This window comes from Phyllostomus discolor, chromosome 7 (genome assembly GCF_004126475.2).
Source record: "Phyllostomus discolor isolate MPI-MPIP mPhyDis1 chromosome 7, mPhyDis1.pri.v3, whole genome shotgun sequence".
Lineage (NCBI taxonomy): Eukaryota > Metazoa > Chordata > Mammalia > Chiroptera > Phyllostomidae > Phyllostomus > Phyllostomus discolor.
In genome coordinates, this window is record NC_040909.2 from 51,619,621 (window position 1) to 51,633,944 (window position 14,324).

A 14,324-nucleotide genomic window follows, 5' to 3' on the forward strand; every position below is an offset into this window, starting at 1 on the left:
CTTTGAAAATGGAGTTTAGTATCTCCCAAGACCATTTGCCTAGAGTCTGTTTTTCTGCTTACCAATTATATGGTGACAGCAATAGCTCTTCTACCTAGTTGTGGAAGATGGAGAAGGTGAACTTTATTTTGTTCTATTTCAGTATCAATCTTTAGCCCCTCTCTGGCTGGGCTTTCATGGTCATGGGGCTCATGGACCATTTCAGAATTTAGTAGTCCACAAGCTTCAAACTGACATTAGATGTTTTCCCCAGACAAGGATATGTTTAATGTGTCTCCCCTCTACCCCACTAAACTGTGTGTTTTAATGAGGTCAGGAAACTTGTCTCTTTGACTCTTTGTTGTATCTTCTGTGATTGACTGTAATTCCTTATACATAACAGGTATCCAGTTAATATTTTTTAGATAACTGATGTTTATCTGAAATGTCAGTGGATAGTTGGTTGGATGGATGATTGGATGGACAGATGGATGGGTAGATAGTTATATGAATAGATGGTTGGATGGATGAGAAGGACTTTAAATTAGGGCAGGAATCAGCAAACCATGGCCCGTGAGCTGTATCAGGTCTGCTGCCTATTTTTGTAAGTGAAGATTCATTGGAACATAGTCACACTCATTCCTTTATGTATTGTCTTTAGCTGCTTTTGTGCTACAGCAGCAGAGTTGGGTAATTGCAACTCATCATACAGCCCATGGAACAGAAAATACTTATACTCAGGGCATTTATAGAAAGCTTTGCTGACTCACAAATTAGGAGAATCTTTGTTGGGTTTGTGCTCATAAATTGACCCCTCAATCACTTGTGCCAGATAAAGATACGTGCACACCTGTCTTGGGTTCTTCTGGGTAATGGACCTAGTAGAGTGCCAGACCTCCTTTCATCAGTAGCCCTATTCACTGGTCTCCACAGGCAATAGAGGCTTTTTGCTCTGTAATCACTGTTGTCACTGTCTACGGCTCAATAACCAAGCCCCCTTCTCATTTTCCTTTCCAGTTTGTGGAATGCCTCAAGCTGAACAGAAAACCATTTCACCTGGTAGGTTCCTCCATGGGCGGCAGTGTGGCTGGGGTGTACGCTGCTTACTACCCATCAGATGTCTGCAGCCTGTCTCTCGTGTGCCCTGCTGGTGAGTTACCAGGCTACAATGTCCCCATGAGTGACTTGAGCACAACAGTCTGAATCTCTGAAGGAACAGGTGGCAGTGTCTGCTCTGACTGGTTCTTAGCATCATCTTTTGTTGTGACCTTTGGAGATAGGCAATGCTTTTGTGATAACTAACCAACCAACAGTTATCTGGCCATAATCACAACACACTAACTTTTAAACTATAGAGCCAGTCTTGTTCCACAAAGAATTTGGTGGTTAATTAAAATGGGTATAATGCTTTGTAGCAAAAAATGCTTTGAAATATAGTGGTAATATTAATATCTAACATTTATTGAGCTCTTCTGAGCTAAGCTCTTTATATAGAGGTAATTCTCACCATAGTCATACCTTATGAGGTAAAGGGACTATTATTATGCCTCTCCTCTTTTTGGCTGAAAAGTCAGAGGCCTTTATTCATTACAAGGTCTTTTTTAAAAAATCAGCAAACTTTAGTTTCTCTGTTTTCATTTGTATACATCTCAACTTGAACTATAACATGTCCCCAGAAATCATGATCTGAAGTTGGATTTTTAAAATTTATTTTTTCTTACGTAAGTCTTTAAACTTGGATGTATAATATATCAGAGAGAAAAATCTTAATTTTTTCTTTTTCCTTCTCTTGCTTTCTTTCTCTCTGGTACCTCATTGGAGTTTGACTTATGTAAATTTTAAATGTATAATCTCAGTGACTTTTTACATATGTAATTATATCCAGATCAACATATTATTAGTAGGGACATTGAGGTACAAAGAAATTACTTTAGTGCCTGAGCCAGGATAGGCACCGATCCTAGGCTGTCTGGCTCTAGAACCCAGGCTGTGACTTTTCTGGAAGTCCTTCTGTGTTTTCTACCTCCTTTGTAGGATTCATGTCCACTATCTGCTTTACCTACTAGAACCCAGCTTTAAGTTGAACATGTATACCTTCTACTAAAACCTCGCTAAACTGGTCTTTAAAGTCTTTTGGTTACTCTGAAAGTAAATAGTTTTCAGGTCTGTTAAGGACATTGAAATTGAAATCAAGCTCCCAGTGGATTTTCTCCTCTCTTCCCAAGCACCATGTCTAAAATCATTTGGTCTTTTATTAATAAAGTTTGAAAATTGGAGAAACATCCCCTATGGAAGGTTATTAGATTTTAAATCACTTATGAAGGTCAGACCTAACTGGCTTTTTTGAGTATATGCTCATTTGCTCAAAGAGTTTTACACCTGAGTTCCAGTTGGAAATTTTAAATTCTTTGTATGTGAAAATGGAAAGGTAAACTTTTTTTACTTTGAAATAATTTTACATTTGCAGAAATGTTACAAAGATAGTACAGAGCTCCACCTGCCCTTCATCCAGGTTCCCCCATTGTTAACAGCTCACATGACCACAGTAAACTTGTCACAACTAAGAAACCAACACTGGTACATCTCTATGAACTAAACTCCAGGCTTTCTCTGGATTTCATTAGCTATTCCACTAATGTCCTTTTTCTGTTCCAGGGTCCAGTGCAGGATACCACATGACATGTAATCGAGGATTATTTTTAAAATAGAAGGAAATAAATCATGTATCTGCCCATGTGGCATTGTGAAAGCCACATTATATGCTCATGTTAGATTTAAAGCAGTTACTGAATACAGGAGGTATATAATGCATGGATTTCTGCAGCCTAGAATTGAGACCATTGCCTTTCTAAAATCTAGTTCTTCAGCTAAGTTATACACCTAGAAATTTGCTCATTGTTGGAAGTGGAAATTAGTTTTGCCCTCCTGTATACACCAGCTTGTGTAAACTCTGGCACATCACACTCTAGGGTGCAGGAAATAATGGTCCATGTCAAAGCTTTTCAGTGTCAGCGATCGCCTGATGCTCTCCTGGAGGAAGGAACACTGTGCAGAGGGCAGCCACTGTCCCACTGCAGGGGGTGGCTCAGGATCGGGCTTGCTCTCACCATGTTTTGTATATTGACCTCAAATAAGAGATTACTGCCCTAATCAGTGTGGCTCAGTTGGTTGGGCTTCATTCTCTAAAGCAAAGGGTCGCCACTTCAATTCCAGGTCAAGGCATATGCCTGGGTCACAGGTTTGAGCCCCAGTCAGGCATGTACGAGATCAATGTTTCTCACATTGATATTTCTCTCCTTCTCTTTTTCCCTCCCTTCCGCTCTTTCTAAAAATAAATAAAATATTTGAAAAGAGAGAGAGGGAGAGATTACTAAGTAGGCCCTGGCCAAGGGGAGGAGTAGTCAGTCCCTTAAGTTCTATGTTTTCTACCATCATACATTTTGTGAGATCTGCCCTCAACAACACAGATGTGAGAGGGGCTCAGGCAAGTCATCTTCTATACTGATGCTTCTTAAACTTCCATACAGATAAGTCTCCTGACAGCTGTTAGAGTGCAGGGTCTGACTCAGGAGCTTAGGGGTGGGCCGAGAGTCTGTGTTTCCTATAGGCTCCCAGTGCTGCTGGTCCACGGACCACAGCTTGAGTCACCAGTCCCTAAAATAGCTTGAAGGATTTTTCTGTGTTTTACTTCAGGGTGTGGTTTTGAACTTTGAGCAAGGATGGCATTACCAATTAAAAGGGAATCTGGTATAAAAAAAACCCAAACACCTGAAATATATTAGCTCTTGGCTGATACTAGAAGTTCCCTCTACAAAATGGGGGTTGTTAAGAGGATGGATGAATTGCCAAACTGCGTATGTTTGAACCCCACAGGCCTGAAGTACTCGAGTGATAATCAGTTCACACAAGGGCTCAAAGAAATTCAGGACTTGGCCTCCGCAGAGAAGATTCCCCTGATCCCAACCACCCCGGAAGAGATGAGTGAATTGCTCCAGCTCTGCTCCTACGTCCGCTTCAAGGTGCCCCATCAGGTAATGTGATCTCAGCAGCAAAATGCCTGCTTTCTGCTGGAGGCTCAGGTGGCCAGCACCAGCTTCCTTCATGCACCCCTCGCCCTGTGCTCATCTCTTTATTCATTCACTCGTATCTATGCGGTGTCTGCGACACATCGGGTGCTGTGCGCCGAAGTGGTGAATAAATAACACAGAAGTGTTCCTGGGTGGACACGGGCTAGTGGGAGGCAGATAGTTAACAGGTAAACAAATGATTACAAATTATAATACATTTTCTAGGGGAAATGAAGCTGGTGCAGTGGATAAAAATGGGGAGGCAGAGGAAGAATTAATAATCCTCTTTGAGGGAATAGCATGTTCAGAAGTGAAAAAAACATAGGCAAGTTCAGACACCAGAAGGATCTCAGGGCAATTAGAGCCTAGAGTACGAAGGAGAGAATGGGATAGATGACGTTGAAAGGGAGGTATGGGCTAAATCAAAGAGTCTCATTTTTTTTTAATCTCAGGACTACTTTATACTCTCAAAAATTATTGAAAACCCCAAAGAGCTTTTGTTTGTGACAGTTATAACTATGGATACATTTATCATATTAGAAATTAAAACTTAGAAAAACTTAAAAGAGTCACATTATCCCTTGTTCTATAGGCTCTGAAAAACAATATGCTTCTGAGCAAATGAAAGCAAAAAAGGCCAGTAACATTTAGTATTATGAAAATAGTTTGACCTCACACTCCCAAGATCCACTTGGAGAACCTCTGGGCAAGATCATGGATAGCCTTACAGGTATGGGAAGGAGTCGGGGGTTTTCTAAGTACAATAGGAGAACCCCTGAAGGATTGTAGGGGCATACAGACAGAAACAGGGAAACCATTAGGGTGTCCATGGGGCTTAAAGACGATGGCTGCATGTGAAGATGATGGTCATAGGGTGGTAGAGTGGAGACAGGAGATCTGAAATGCTTTGGGAGGAAGAACGGAGAGGATTTACTGGCAAATTAGAAGTGGAGGATGAGGGAAGGTGAGGAATCACCAGTGACTTCTGGTATTTGGGTTGGATAAACATAGCATTTTCTGAATAGGAGAAGGAGAGGGAGTGTGAATTTGGGAGACAAGCTAAAGTCTTCATTTTGGGTGAGTTAAGGTCAAGTTGCCTGTGAGGCCTCCCAGTGCAGGTGTCATATACAAGTGTTGCCGAGGGAAGTCTGGTTCAGAGCTAGACATTTTGAGCCACCAGCCAATGTTTATATTAAAGGACCTGGGTCTGCATGAGGTCATCTTGGGAAAGAGTGGAAAACCAAGAGAGGATAATCCATGGCCAAGGCTTCTTAACAGCAAATCATCTCTCTCTGTTGTGGGAGCTGGACCCTGCCTCAGGGTGGGGTAGGTCCTGCTAGGAGGCAAAAGAATGGGCTCTATTCAGAGGTTGTGAACACAGCTCAGTTAATAGGTGTATCCTGTCTCTGAGAAGCTCCCAGAATATGATTCTGTGGTATGTTTTATCCTTGAAATCCTTTTTAGTTGTGAAGCTGCACTGATTCCCTCCCAGCACTGATTCTTCCCAGAATAGAGTGGACAATGTTTTTAAAAATTCCAAGTTTTGAGTTGTCAGGGATATGAAAATACCAGGAGAAAATAAATGGCAGCTCCAAAGTCTTTCCCTCCTAGAAGAGAAGGTGCACCCAAACACCCAGCCCACTGTATCACGTTGTATTATGATTGTCTGTCTGTCTGTCTGTCTGTTTATATCTTCCACTCTGAGCTCTGTAAGATAAGGGACTTTGTCTTAATTGCCTGTTCTATCCCCAGCCTTTGGCATAGTACTTGCATGAAGTAGGTGTTAGGTATGGATTGGATGGATCAATGGATGCGAGGATTCCTGGATAATGCAGGGATGGGGAATAGATGTGGGTACGTGCAGGATAGGTAGATGCATGAATTGATGTATTTGCATGCATAGGTGATTTAGGACACATGATAGATGATTGGCTGAATGCTTGGTGGCTGGATAGGAAGAAGCTGGAGAATGCAGGGATGGAGATTAAATGGATTGGTAGATGCAGGTAGATGGATACATGGGTAGACATATGCATATATGATTCAGAGATGTGGGAAGGATGGGTGGATAGGTGGGTGGAGCAGCAGTGATGGAAGGATGGATGGATTCAAGATGTATATGATACATGGGTACGGAATAGATAGAACAAAGAAAATGTCTGATGCTGAGCACAGTGCGTTGGGCAGCTTGCCATTGATCTCACCTCTGGATTTCCACTTCTAATACTGGTTAGATTCTCATCCTGTTCCAGAGGGTTGGTTTAGTCCAAATCAGTTCTAGCTGATTTTCCCATTTCAACCCATGCACTGGACTTCCGAGTACCTTCAAGAGGTTCCAACCATTCCCAGGCAGGTGAGAGCAGTGCTGGCTGATAATGTGAACCCAGGACCCTACCTCAAGAGCCCTGAAGCAGGAGGAAGCTGTGTTCCTTCTGCCATAGCATGCTGTGGGTCAGGGTCTGGGTTCAAGAAATCTAGCCTGTCCATTGCTGCAGCCTTCATAGACCTCAGCAGGGACTGGAAAGACAGTGTCAAATAATGAGCAAGGGACTTTGGAATCTTCCCAGATGTTCCCAATAATTTTTTTTAAGAAGCTCATCATCCCCAACAGTTTAATTTTTTTAATAGACCTTATTCTGCATTTGGATATTATTGAGCAATTACTTAATGTTATACTATATCATGGGAATTCATAGACAAGGCCTTGAAAATTTTGACAATACCATGAATATCTAGAGTTTTTATTTCCTTCATTGTCCCAGAGCCTCAAGAAGCCTGAAGAAATGCAATCTTCTCTTGCCTTCTAACTTCGGATTTTTTCTCCTTAGATCCTGCAAGGCCTTGTTGATGTCCGCATTCCTCATAACAGCTTCTACCGAAAGTGTGAGTAGCCCTTAAGCTTTGAGCTGTGACGAGTGAGGCTTTGTGGGTGACTGGATTTTATTTCTAACATTCTGAGCCTGCTTTCTCAAGCCCCTGAAGGGAGGAAGTGGTGGCTTGAACTCGATGACTGTCCTATACCGTGCATGGGTGCACACGGGCACAGCCCAGCATTTGCTTACTTTGTTTTCTTTTTCTAAAAAGTGTTTTTGGAAATCGTCAGTGAGAAGTCGAGATACTCCCTCTATGAGAACATGGACAAGATCAAGGTCCCAACGCAGGTCATCTGGGGGAAACAAGACCAGGTATGTAGTGTGTCCCTGGGGCCCCTGTGCCAGTAATTCCAGCATCTGAGGAAAAGCAGGTGGCTGTGTGTATAGTCAGCCTGGCTGGCTGGTTTCTGATACCAGGAAGAGGTGGGATACACCCAGGTCAGGTGCCAGTGTTATATGGCAGCATTGTTCTGTGAGGTGAGAGCAACAACATTGGTCTTTTAGAATGAAAAGCAATTGTAAATCATTTTTACAAATTATTTTTATGAAAGCCATATAGTCACATGATATAAAGAACTTCAGAGACTACAAATAGGTTTAAAATGAAAACCCACATCCCAATTTCCATTTCCTTGAGGCAATACTTACTATTTCGGGTATACAAGTTTTTAAAATTTTCTAAGGCAGGGGTTGGCAAACATTTTCTGTGAAGGGCCAGATAGTAAAATTTTTGACTGTGCAGGCCACGTGGTCCATCATAACTACTCAACTCTGCTGCAGCGGTGCCGGCACAGCCATAGGTAGATAACATGCAAACCACTGGCATGGTGGAGTTCCAGTGAACCTTTTTTAACAAAACCCGCAGCTCTCTGTGTTTGCTTGTAGACCAGAAGCCAGCACTTTAGTTCTTTTTCCCATCTTGCAAGATGGTGGGTGAAAAAAACGGAGAAGCTAGATACTAAGGAGAAATCTGAAGCCAAGAAGGCCGATGCTGGTGGCAAGGTTAAGAAGTGTAACCTCAAGGCCAAGACTCCTAAGAAGGGGAAGCCCCACTGTAGCCGAAACCCTGTCCTCTTCAGAGGAATTGGCAGGCATTCCCGGTCAACTATGTATTCCCCGAAAGGCCACATACAAGAGGAAGTATTCCACAGCTAAATCCAGATTGAAAAGAAAAAGAAGGAGAAAGTTATGGCTGCTGTCACTAAACCAGTTTGTGGTGACAAGAATGGTCGAACCCTAGTTGTTAAACTTTGCAAAATGCCTAGATGCTATCCTACTGAAGATGTGCCTCAAAAGCTGTTGAGCCAGGGCAGGAAGCCCTTCAGTCAGCATGTGAGAAAACTGCAGGCCAGCATCACTCCCAGGACCATTCTGATCGTCCTCACTGGGGATGCAGAAGCAAGAGGGTGGCTTTCCTGAAGCAGCCGAGCAGTGGCCTGCTACTTGTGCTCTCGCCCTTAATTGAGTTCCTCGTTGTAGAACACGCCAGAAATCTGTCATTGCCGCCTCCGCTAAAATTGATATCAGTGGTGTGAAAATCTCCAAGAATCTCACCGATGCGTACTTCAAGAAGCAGCAGCTGTGCAAACCTAGACACCGGGAGGGGGAGATCTTCAACACTGAGAAGGAGAAACACAAGATTATAGAGCAACACAAAGTTGATCGGAAAGCCGTGGACTCACAAATTCTGCCAAAAACCAAAGCCATTCCCCAGCTCCAGGGCTGCCTCTGCTCTGTGTATGCTCTCACAAATGGGCTTTATCCTCACAAAATGAAGTTCTAAATTTCTTTTGAAAAACCTAATTAAATAACTGACCTGTTAAAAACAAAAAAACAAAAAACCCTGCAGCCAGCATCTACCTATTCCTGTTCTCAGCATGCACACATATGCATAAAGAAGTTTTTTTTATCTGTAAGTTTTTCAAACATGCTTTATATACTGTTTTGTCCCTTCATATTTGTAAGAAATATATATCTTGGAAATCATTTCATATCAGCCCATACAGATCCACTCATTCTATTTTTCTAAATATTTTGAAATAATTTCTAATTTACAGAAAAATTGTAAGAATAGTACAGAGTACCCCTACTTATGGTTAACCTAAATCCTCCCGCTTTTAACTGCTTTATGAGGTAGGATGACACAAATGTCGCCTAGTGTGTGCCCTACCAGAACCCAGTTGTAGGGTACTCTGTCACTCCCAAAAGTCCCCCCACTGTCGTTTGCAGTCATCTCTGCTCTCACCCCAGACCTTGCAACCACTCAACAAAGTTTCAATAGTTTTGCCTTTTTTTTTAGAATATTCATATAAATAGTGTTATGTAACATGTAGCCTTTTGCATCTGGTTCATTTTACTCAAGCATGTTTTTGAGGTTCACCTGTGTTGCAATAGTTCATTTTTATGGCTGAATGTCATTTCATGGAATCTGTTACCCCACTTTATTGATTACTAGCATTAATATTTGCCACATTGGTTTTGTCATTCTCATTTATCTAAAAGTATGTATTTTTGGACCATTTGGAATAGGTTGCTTACATTATGTCCCTTTATCCCCAATACTTCAGGGTATAATTACTAAGAACAAGAATATTCTCCCACATAACCACAATACATTATCACAGTCAGGAAATTTAACATTGATGAGGTACTTTTCTCTAATCTGTGATCCATATTCCAAATTCATCAGTCATTTCAGTAATATCCTACACAGAACCCTCCTCCTCCTGGCCCCTGAAGCAGGATTAATCCAGGGTCACATGCCACAGGTCATGTCTCTTTGGTCTCCTTTGATATGAAATGATCCCTTAGTCTGCCTGTGTCATTCATGATGCTGAAGTATTTAGAATTAAAGGCCAGTTATTTTATGAAGTGTTTCTCAGTTTGAGTTTGTTTGCTCCTACCTCATGATTAAGTTCAGGTTATACTATATTCCCTGGCTAAAATATCTTGTGAGTTACAAATGTTAGATCCTCTGACACACAGCAGGGTGTTGCCTGATTTCTTCATTGTAGGTTTACTGTTTCTCCCCTTGCAGCCAGTCAGCAGGCCGTGGGAAGACACTTTGAGACCGTGCAGAGAGACTGCTCCTCAATGAACATTCCCTCTAGATTCTTGCCTGAAACAATGTTTTACATCCTTCTTTTTGAGAGCTGTATGGTATTCCATTGTGTGGGTCTGCCATCATGTTTTAATTAGTGCCCTTCTGACAATCATTCAGGTCATTTCCAGCCTTTTGCTTTTTTTAAAAAAAAATATGGAAGACTTCATGAATTTGTGTGTCATCCTTGTGCAGGGGCCTTGCTAATCTTCTCTGTATTGTTCCAGTTTATAGTATATGTGCTGCTGAAGCGAGCAGGGCTTTCTGCTATTAAACGGGAGCTCAGTGAGCACCGTTTCACATGTGCTTGTGGAATGTGAAAGCATACCCGAAGGGCAAATTCCTAGATGTATCACTGGGTCAAAGAGCTTGTATGTGCCTTTTTAAATTTTAGTAGGTTTTGTCAGATGGCTTTATGTTCCTTTGGGAGGGCTGTGTAACAAAGTATCACAAACTGGGTGGCTTAACAACAGAAATTGATTGTCTCTCAGTCCTGGGGCTAGAAGTCTGAAGTGAAGGTGTCAGTAGGTTGGTCCTTCTTGGAGTTGGGAAGGGGAGTCTGTTCCATGTCTCACCCTAGCTCCTGATAGTTTGCTGGCAATCTTTGTTCTCCCTTGGCTAACAGGTGCCATGCCTTCATCTTCACATGGCATTCCCCTATTCCTCTGTGACTCTGTGTTTAAATGTCCCCTTTTTGTGAGGAGGCCAGTTTTATTGGATTAGGGGTCCACCCTGTTACAGTATGACCTCATCTTAACTAATTACATCTTCAATGATCCTGCTTCCAAACAAAGTCACATTTTGAAGTACCAGTATTTAGACCTGCAACATATGAATTTGGGAAAGACACAATCAATCCATAATAAACCCTCCAAAGAAATACACATTTATATCCAAAAGCTCCTTTTTCCTTTATTTAAAAAAATTTACTGATTGATTTTAGAGAGAGGGAAACATCAATTTGTTGTTCTTTTTACTTACGTAGTTATTGGTTGTTCCTTGAATGTGCCCTAACCAGAGACTAAACCTGCAACCTTGGTGTATCAGGATGATGCTCTAATCAAATGAGCCACCCAGCCAGGGCTAAAAACTCCTTTTTTTGGTTTGTTTATAAAGTTATTCTAAAGTTTAATGCAAGAGGAGGCAGTGAGAAATGGCCCACAGGCAGACAGAATTACAGTGTATGTTAGAGGAGGTCCTGGAGTCATTGCTGTTGAATATTATGAGGAAAGGATATTATAGAAAAGCTGTCCCCATTGAGACAGTTTCTCTAAGGACCCCAAGGTGAAAGCCACCATTGTGAGCCCTGCCAGGGCAGCATCACATACCAACTGTGTCTGCTGGTGAAAGCATAGGCAGGATGTCAGGCTATAGCCACCAAGGCTCGAAACTGTAGCGGATGGCTCAGGAGAGGAGCCGGGAGGAGCAGCCAGGCCCTCACCCACCACCCACTGTGTGTGTGGGAGCAGGAGCTGGAGCAGGAGCAGGAGTGGTGATGGCATCCACAGAGTGCAGCTGCCCCGAACAGGCCAGGTGTGGCCCCGGCTGCACAGTGCAGAATGAGGGTGTGGGAAGGAAGGGGTGCTCACGTGCTCCTTGATGCAGCAGCCAAGATGCTCAAAAGAAGCTTTGTGTGCCCCTGAGAAGTGGGACTCAGGCTAGGCCAGCGGGAGTCATTCAATCAGAAATCAGGGGCAGAACAATGAAGGCCTTTCTTCATTCTAAAAATCCCAAAGATAATTTCCGTTTCTCAGGCACCAGCAAGGAGGGAGAGCTGAGAACCCATCACCCTGCAGAGACACTGCAGAAACTAGATCATTGGCCTTGGAGTCTGGAAGTCTGGAGTGCAGCCCTGCCTTTGCCCTTTATCAGCCTATGGCCTTGAGCAAGTCACTCGGCTGCTCTAAATCATAGGTTTCTCTTCTACTACTGGGGTGACTGTGAGGCTGAAGTGAGACAACATACAGGGTGGAGCAAAAGTAGGTTTACAGTTGCTCATATGGAAAATAATACAATAATTAAAATGCAAGAATAAACTGTTTCATGTATTCACAACTATAAACCTAGTTTTGCCTTACCTTGTATATGCAGGTGATCTTTCTCCAGTTATCAAACAATAAAAATGAGTTACTTATTATTTACAGCCTTTGCCTCTGATAGCTAGCTGGCTTCTGCCCAAGGTCCAGAATTGCCTCCAGGACTCTGGGAAAAGAGCCTAACATTCCATGGGCTTGCTGTAAATATGATCAGATCCTTACGTGTTCTATGGACCATCCTGAGGGCAGAGGCTTCAGGGTCCTTTATTTCATGGCCTTTTGATACCCAAGCTGGCTTTTTCCTACTCTGTCATCAACATTTGGTGTCACAGGCCCATCTCCAGCCAGGCGGAATTCAGGCTCCCTTTTCTTTGGACCCCTGTAGGCCGGCCGGGGCACTGCACACCTACAGGGCATCTGTGAGCACTCTCGTTTTTGAGAAGGACGCCCCCTGGCTTCGGCGGTACAACTGAACCTGGCAGACCTTCCTGGGAGGATTTCTGCACATGTGTTCAAATATTTCTCCTTTATGTTCAGTGCACCAGAGGGGGATAACCTTGGGGAGATAAACAAGGTGTATTTCTCTTTATGTCCCCTCTCCCTGCCAGCACAGTGCCTGCTACAAGATCCCCAGAGTACACATAGAACTAGTGGGCAAGAAAGTGAATGAACAAACCAGCGAGGACGAACCCGCCAGCTGACTGTCTATACATTTAAGTCAACTAACATATTTACTGAGCACCTAGTATGTGCCCGACATTGTATTTGACCCTGGGGATGCAGTAGGGACCAGGACAGGCAGGATCTGCCTCCAGCATCCTACAGTGCACCTGCCACTATAACACATGGCAGGGCTGGAACATGGGGGAGGTGTGTCATGTAATGCAGGCTCAATATTTTACTATGGATCTTTTTGTACTAACATTTATTTATTTTTTTTTGACATATGGCATCAAAATAGTATTTATCTTGGTGACTGAGTTTTTTGGCACCTGCTTAAATTTTGTGCCAGAGGCAAGTGCCTCACTTCCCTCACCTTTGTGAGGATGAAGGAAAATTCACCATTTGAATGTCCTGCCAATAAATAGCTGATACGGTACCCACAGATGTGCATACATAGCTCATAAGGACCCATCCAGCTGTTTCATGTGGGTGACCATGGGAATGCTGGGTTTGACAGCATAACAGTGTCAAAGCTAGATGCTCAGGTGGGTGTTTCTGCTTGTGAGTTACAGTTTCTGATCTCTATAGAATAGACATTCCATTGGGAGTTTCTACTTTTTCATGCTTTGACCTATTGATTCCACCTGCATCTTCTCTGTGTCTGTTTCCATAGTAACTGGGCTTGACTTCTGCTCAGACAGTTGCCACAGCAGCCTTATCTGTGAATGAGTGACAGTAAGAGGGGTTCGATTTCTCTATGAGGTGCTCTCCTCTCACCAAGTTCCCTGTTAGCTGTTTCTTTTTGGGCCCAGGGGTGCTCTGCATTCTACTTACCCCTTTTCCAAATGGGTGGGAAATCTTGATTTTAACGATGTAGGATGATGAGAAAGAAGATCAAAAAGAGATGGTACTCAATTTTGTTGGGGCTTTGCTTTTGCTGTTAAGAATGAGAGAAGGGGCCTTGTCTGGGATGAGTTGAAGGTGAAGGTGATTAAGAGAAGGGGTGTGAATGCAAGTCTAACGCCAAGCAAGGGTGCTGGGGAGAAAAAGTGAGTTGGGCTGGCGTAACAATGAGGCAGCCCACATGAAAATGAAAGGAAATGAGTTGTTTGTAAAGTGTCCACCCTTAAAATGGTGGCTTTCACATCAGAAAAGCATTCCTCGTTATGCACAAAACTAAGGGCCTGGGGTCACACAGCTCTAGAGACCCCAGAGAACTCCTTAGAAGAGAAGTTTCTAGCATGTGGTCATTAGTAATTAGTGTTCACCTCTTGTATCTTCCCTGTGTCCTTCCCACAATTGGCCCACCCCAATCCAGCCATCGGGTGCATCCTCCGGGCCCAGCCTGATCATGTCACTGTCCTTCACACAGCCCCATGGCTCCCCTCTGTCCTCAGATAAAGGCCCAACACCCAACATGGTTGGAGGAGTGGGCCCCCTCCTCCCCTCCCATCTCCCCCACCCCCATGTCTTCCCCGCTCCCTCTGTGCTGTGTCTCAGACCCTAGATACTTGCTATCCCTTATACTTGCCATGGACTCCCACCTTCTTCCATGAATTCTGCTCCTCTCTGCTCCCTCAGCTTCCCAGACCCTTCCCCATCAGAA

The 14,324-nt window shown here is 43.3% G+C and overlaps 1 protein-coding gene, 1 non-coding gene and 1 pseudogene across 6 annotated transcripts in view; 2 read left to right on the top strand and 1 right to left on the bottom strand.

Annotated features, from left to right (window-relative positions):
• ABHD6 (abhydrolase domain containing 6, acylglycerol lipase) overlaps positions 1-14,324 on the top strand; it is a 43,637-nt gene that overhangs the window by 27,557 nt on the left and 1,756 nt on the right. For 4 of the 5 annotated variants that reach the window (XM_036030952.1, XM_036030953.1, XM_036030955.1 and 1 more), the window contains 4 exons: positions 997-1,129; positions 3,853-4,010; positions 6,875-6,929; positions 7,131-7,231. In XM_036030952.1, the coding sequence (XP_035886845.1) occupies positions 997-1,129; positions 3,853-4,010; positions 6,875-6,929; positions 7,131-7,231 (447 nt within the window). Of the gene's footprint in view, positions 1-996; positions 1,130-3,852; positions 4,011-6,874; positions 6,930-7,130; positions 7,232-11,773; positions 12,003-14,324 lie in introns of those variants that run through there. The other variant, XM_036030956.1, reaches the window with a different exon arrangement.
• LOC114501780 lies at positions 7,913-8,745 on the top strand (annotated as a pseudogene).
• LOC114502247 lies at positions 10,170-10,277 on the bottom strand. Its single transcript, XR_003685077.1, has one exon. It is a non-coding gene; the product is annotated as a U6 spliceosomal RNA (small nuclear RNA).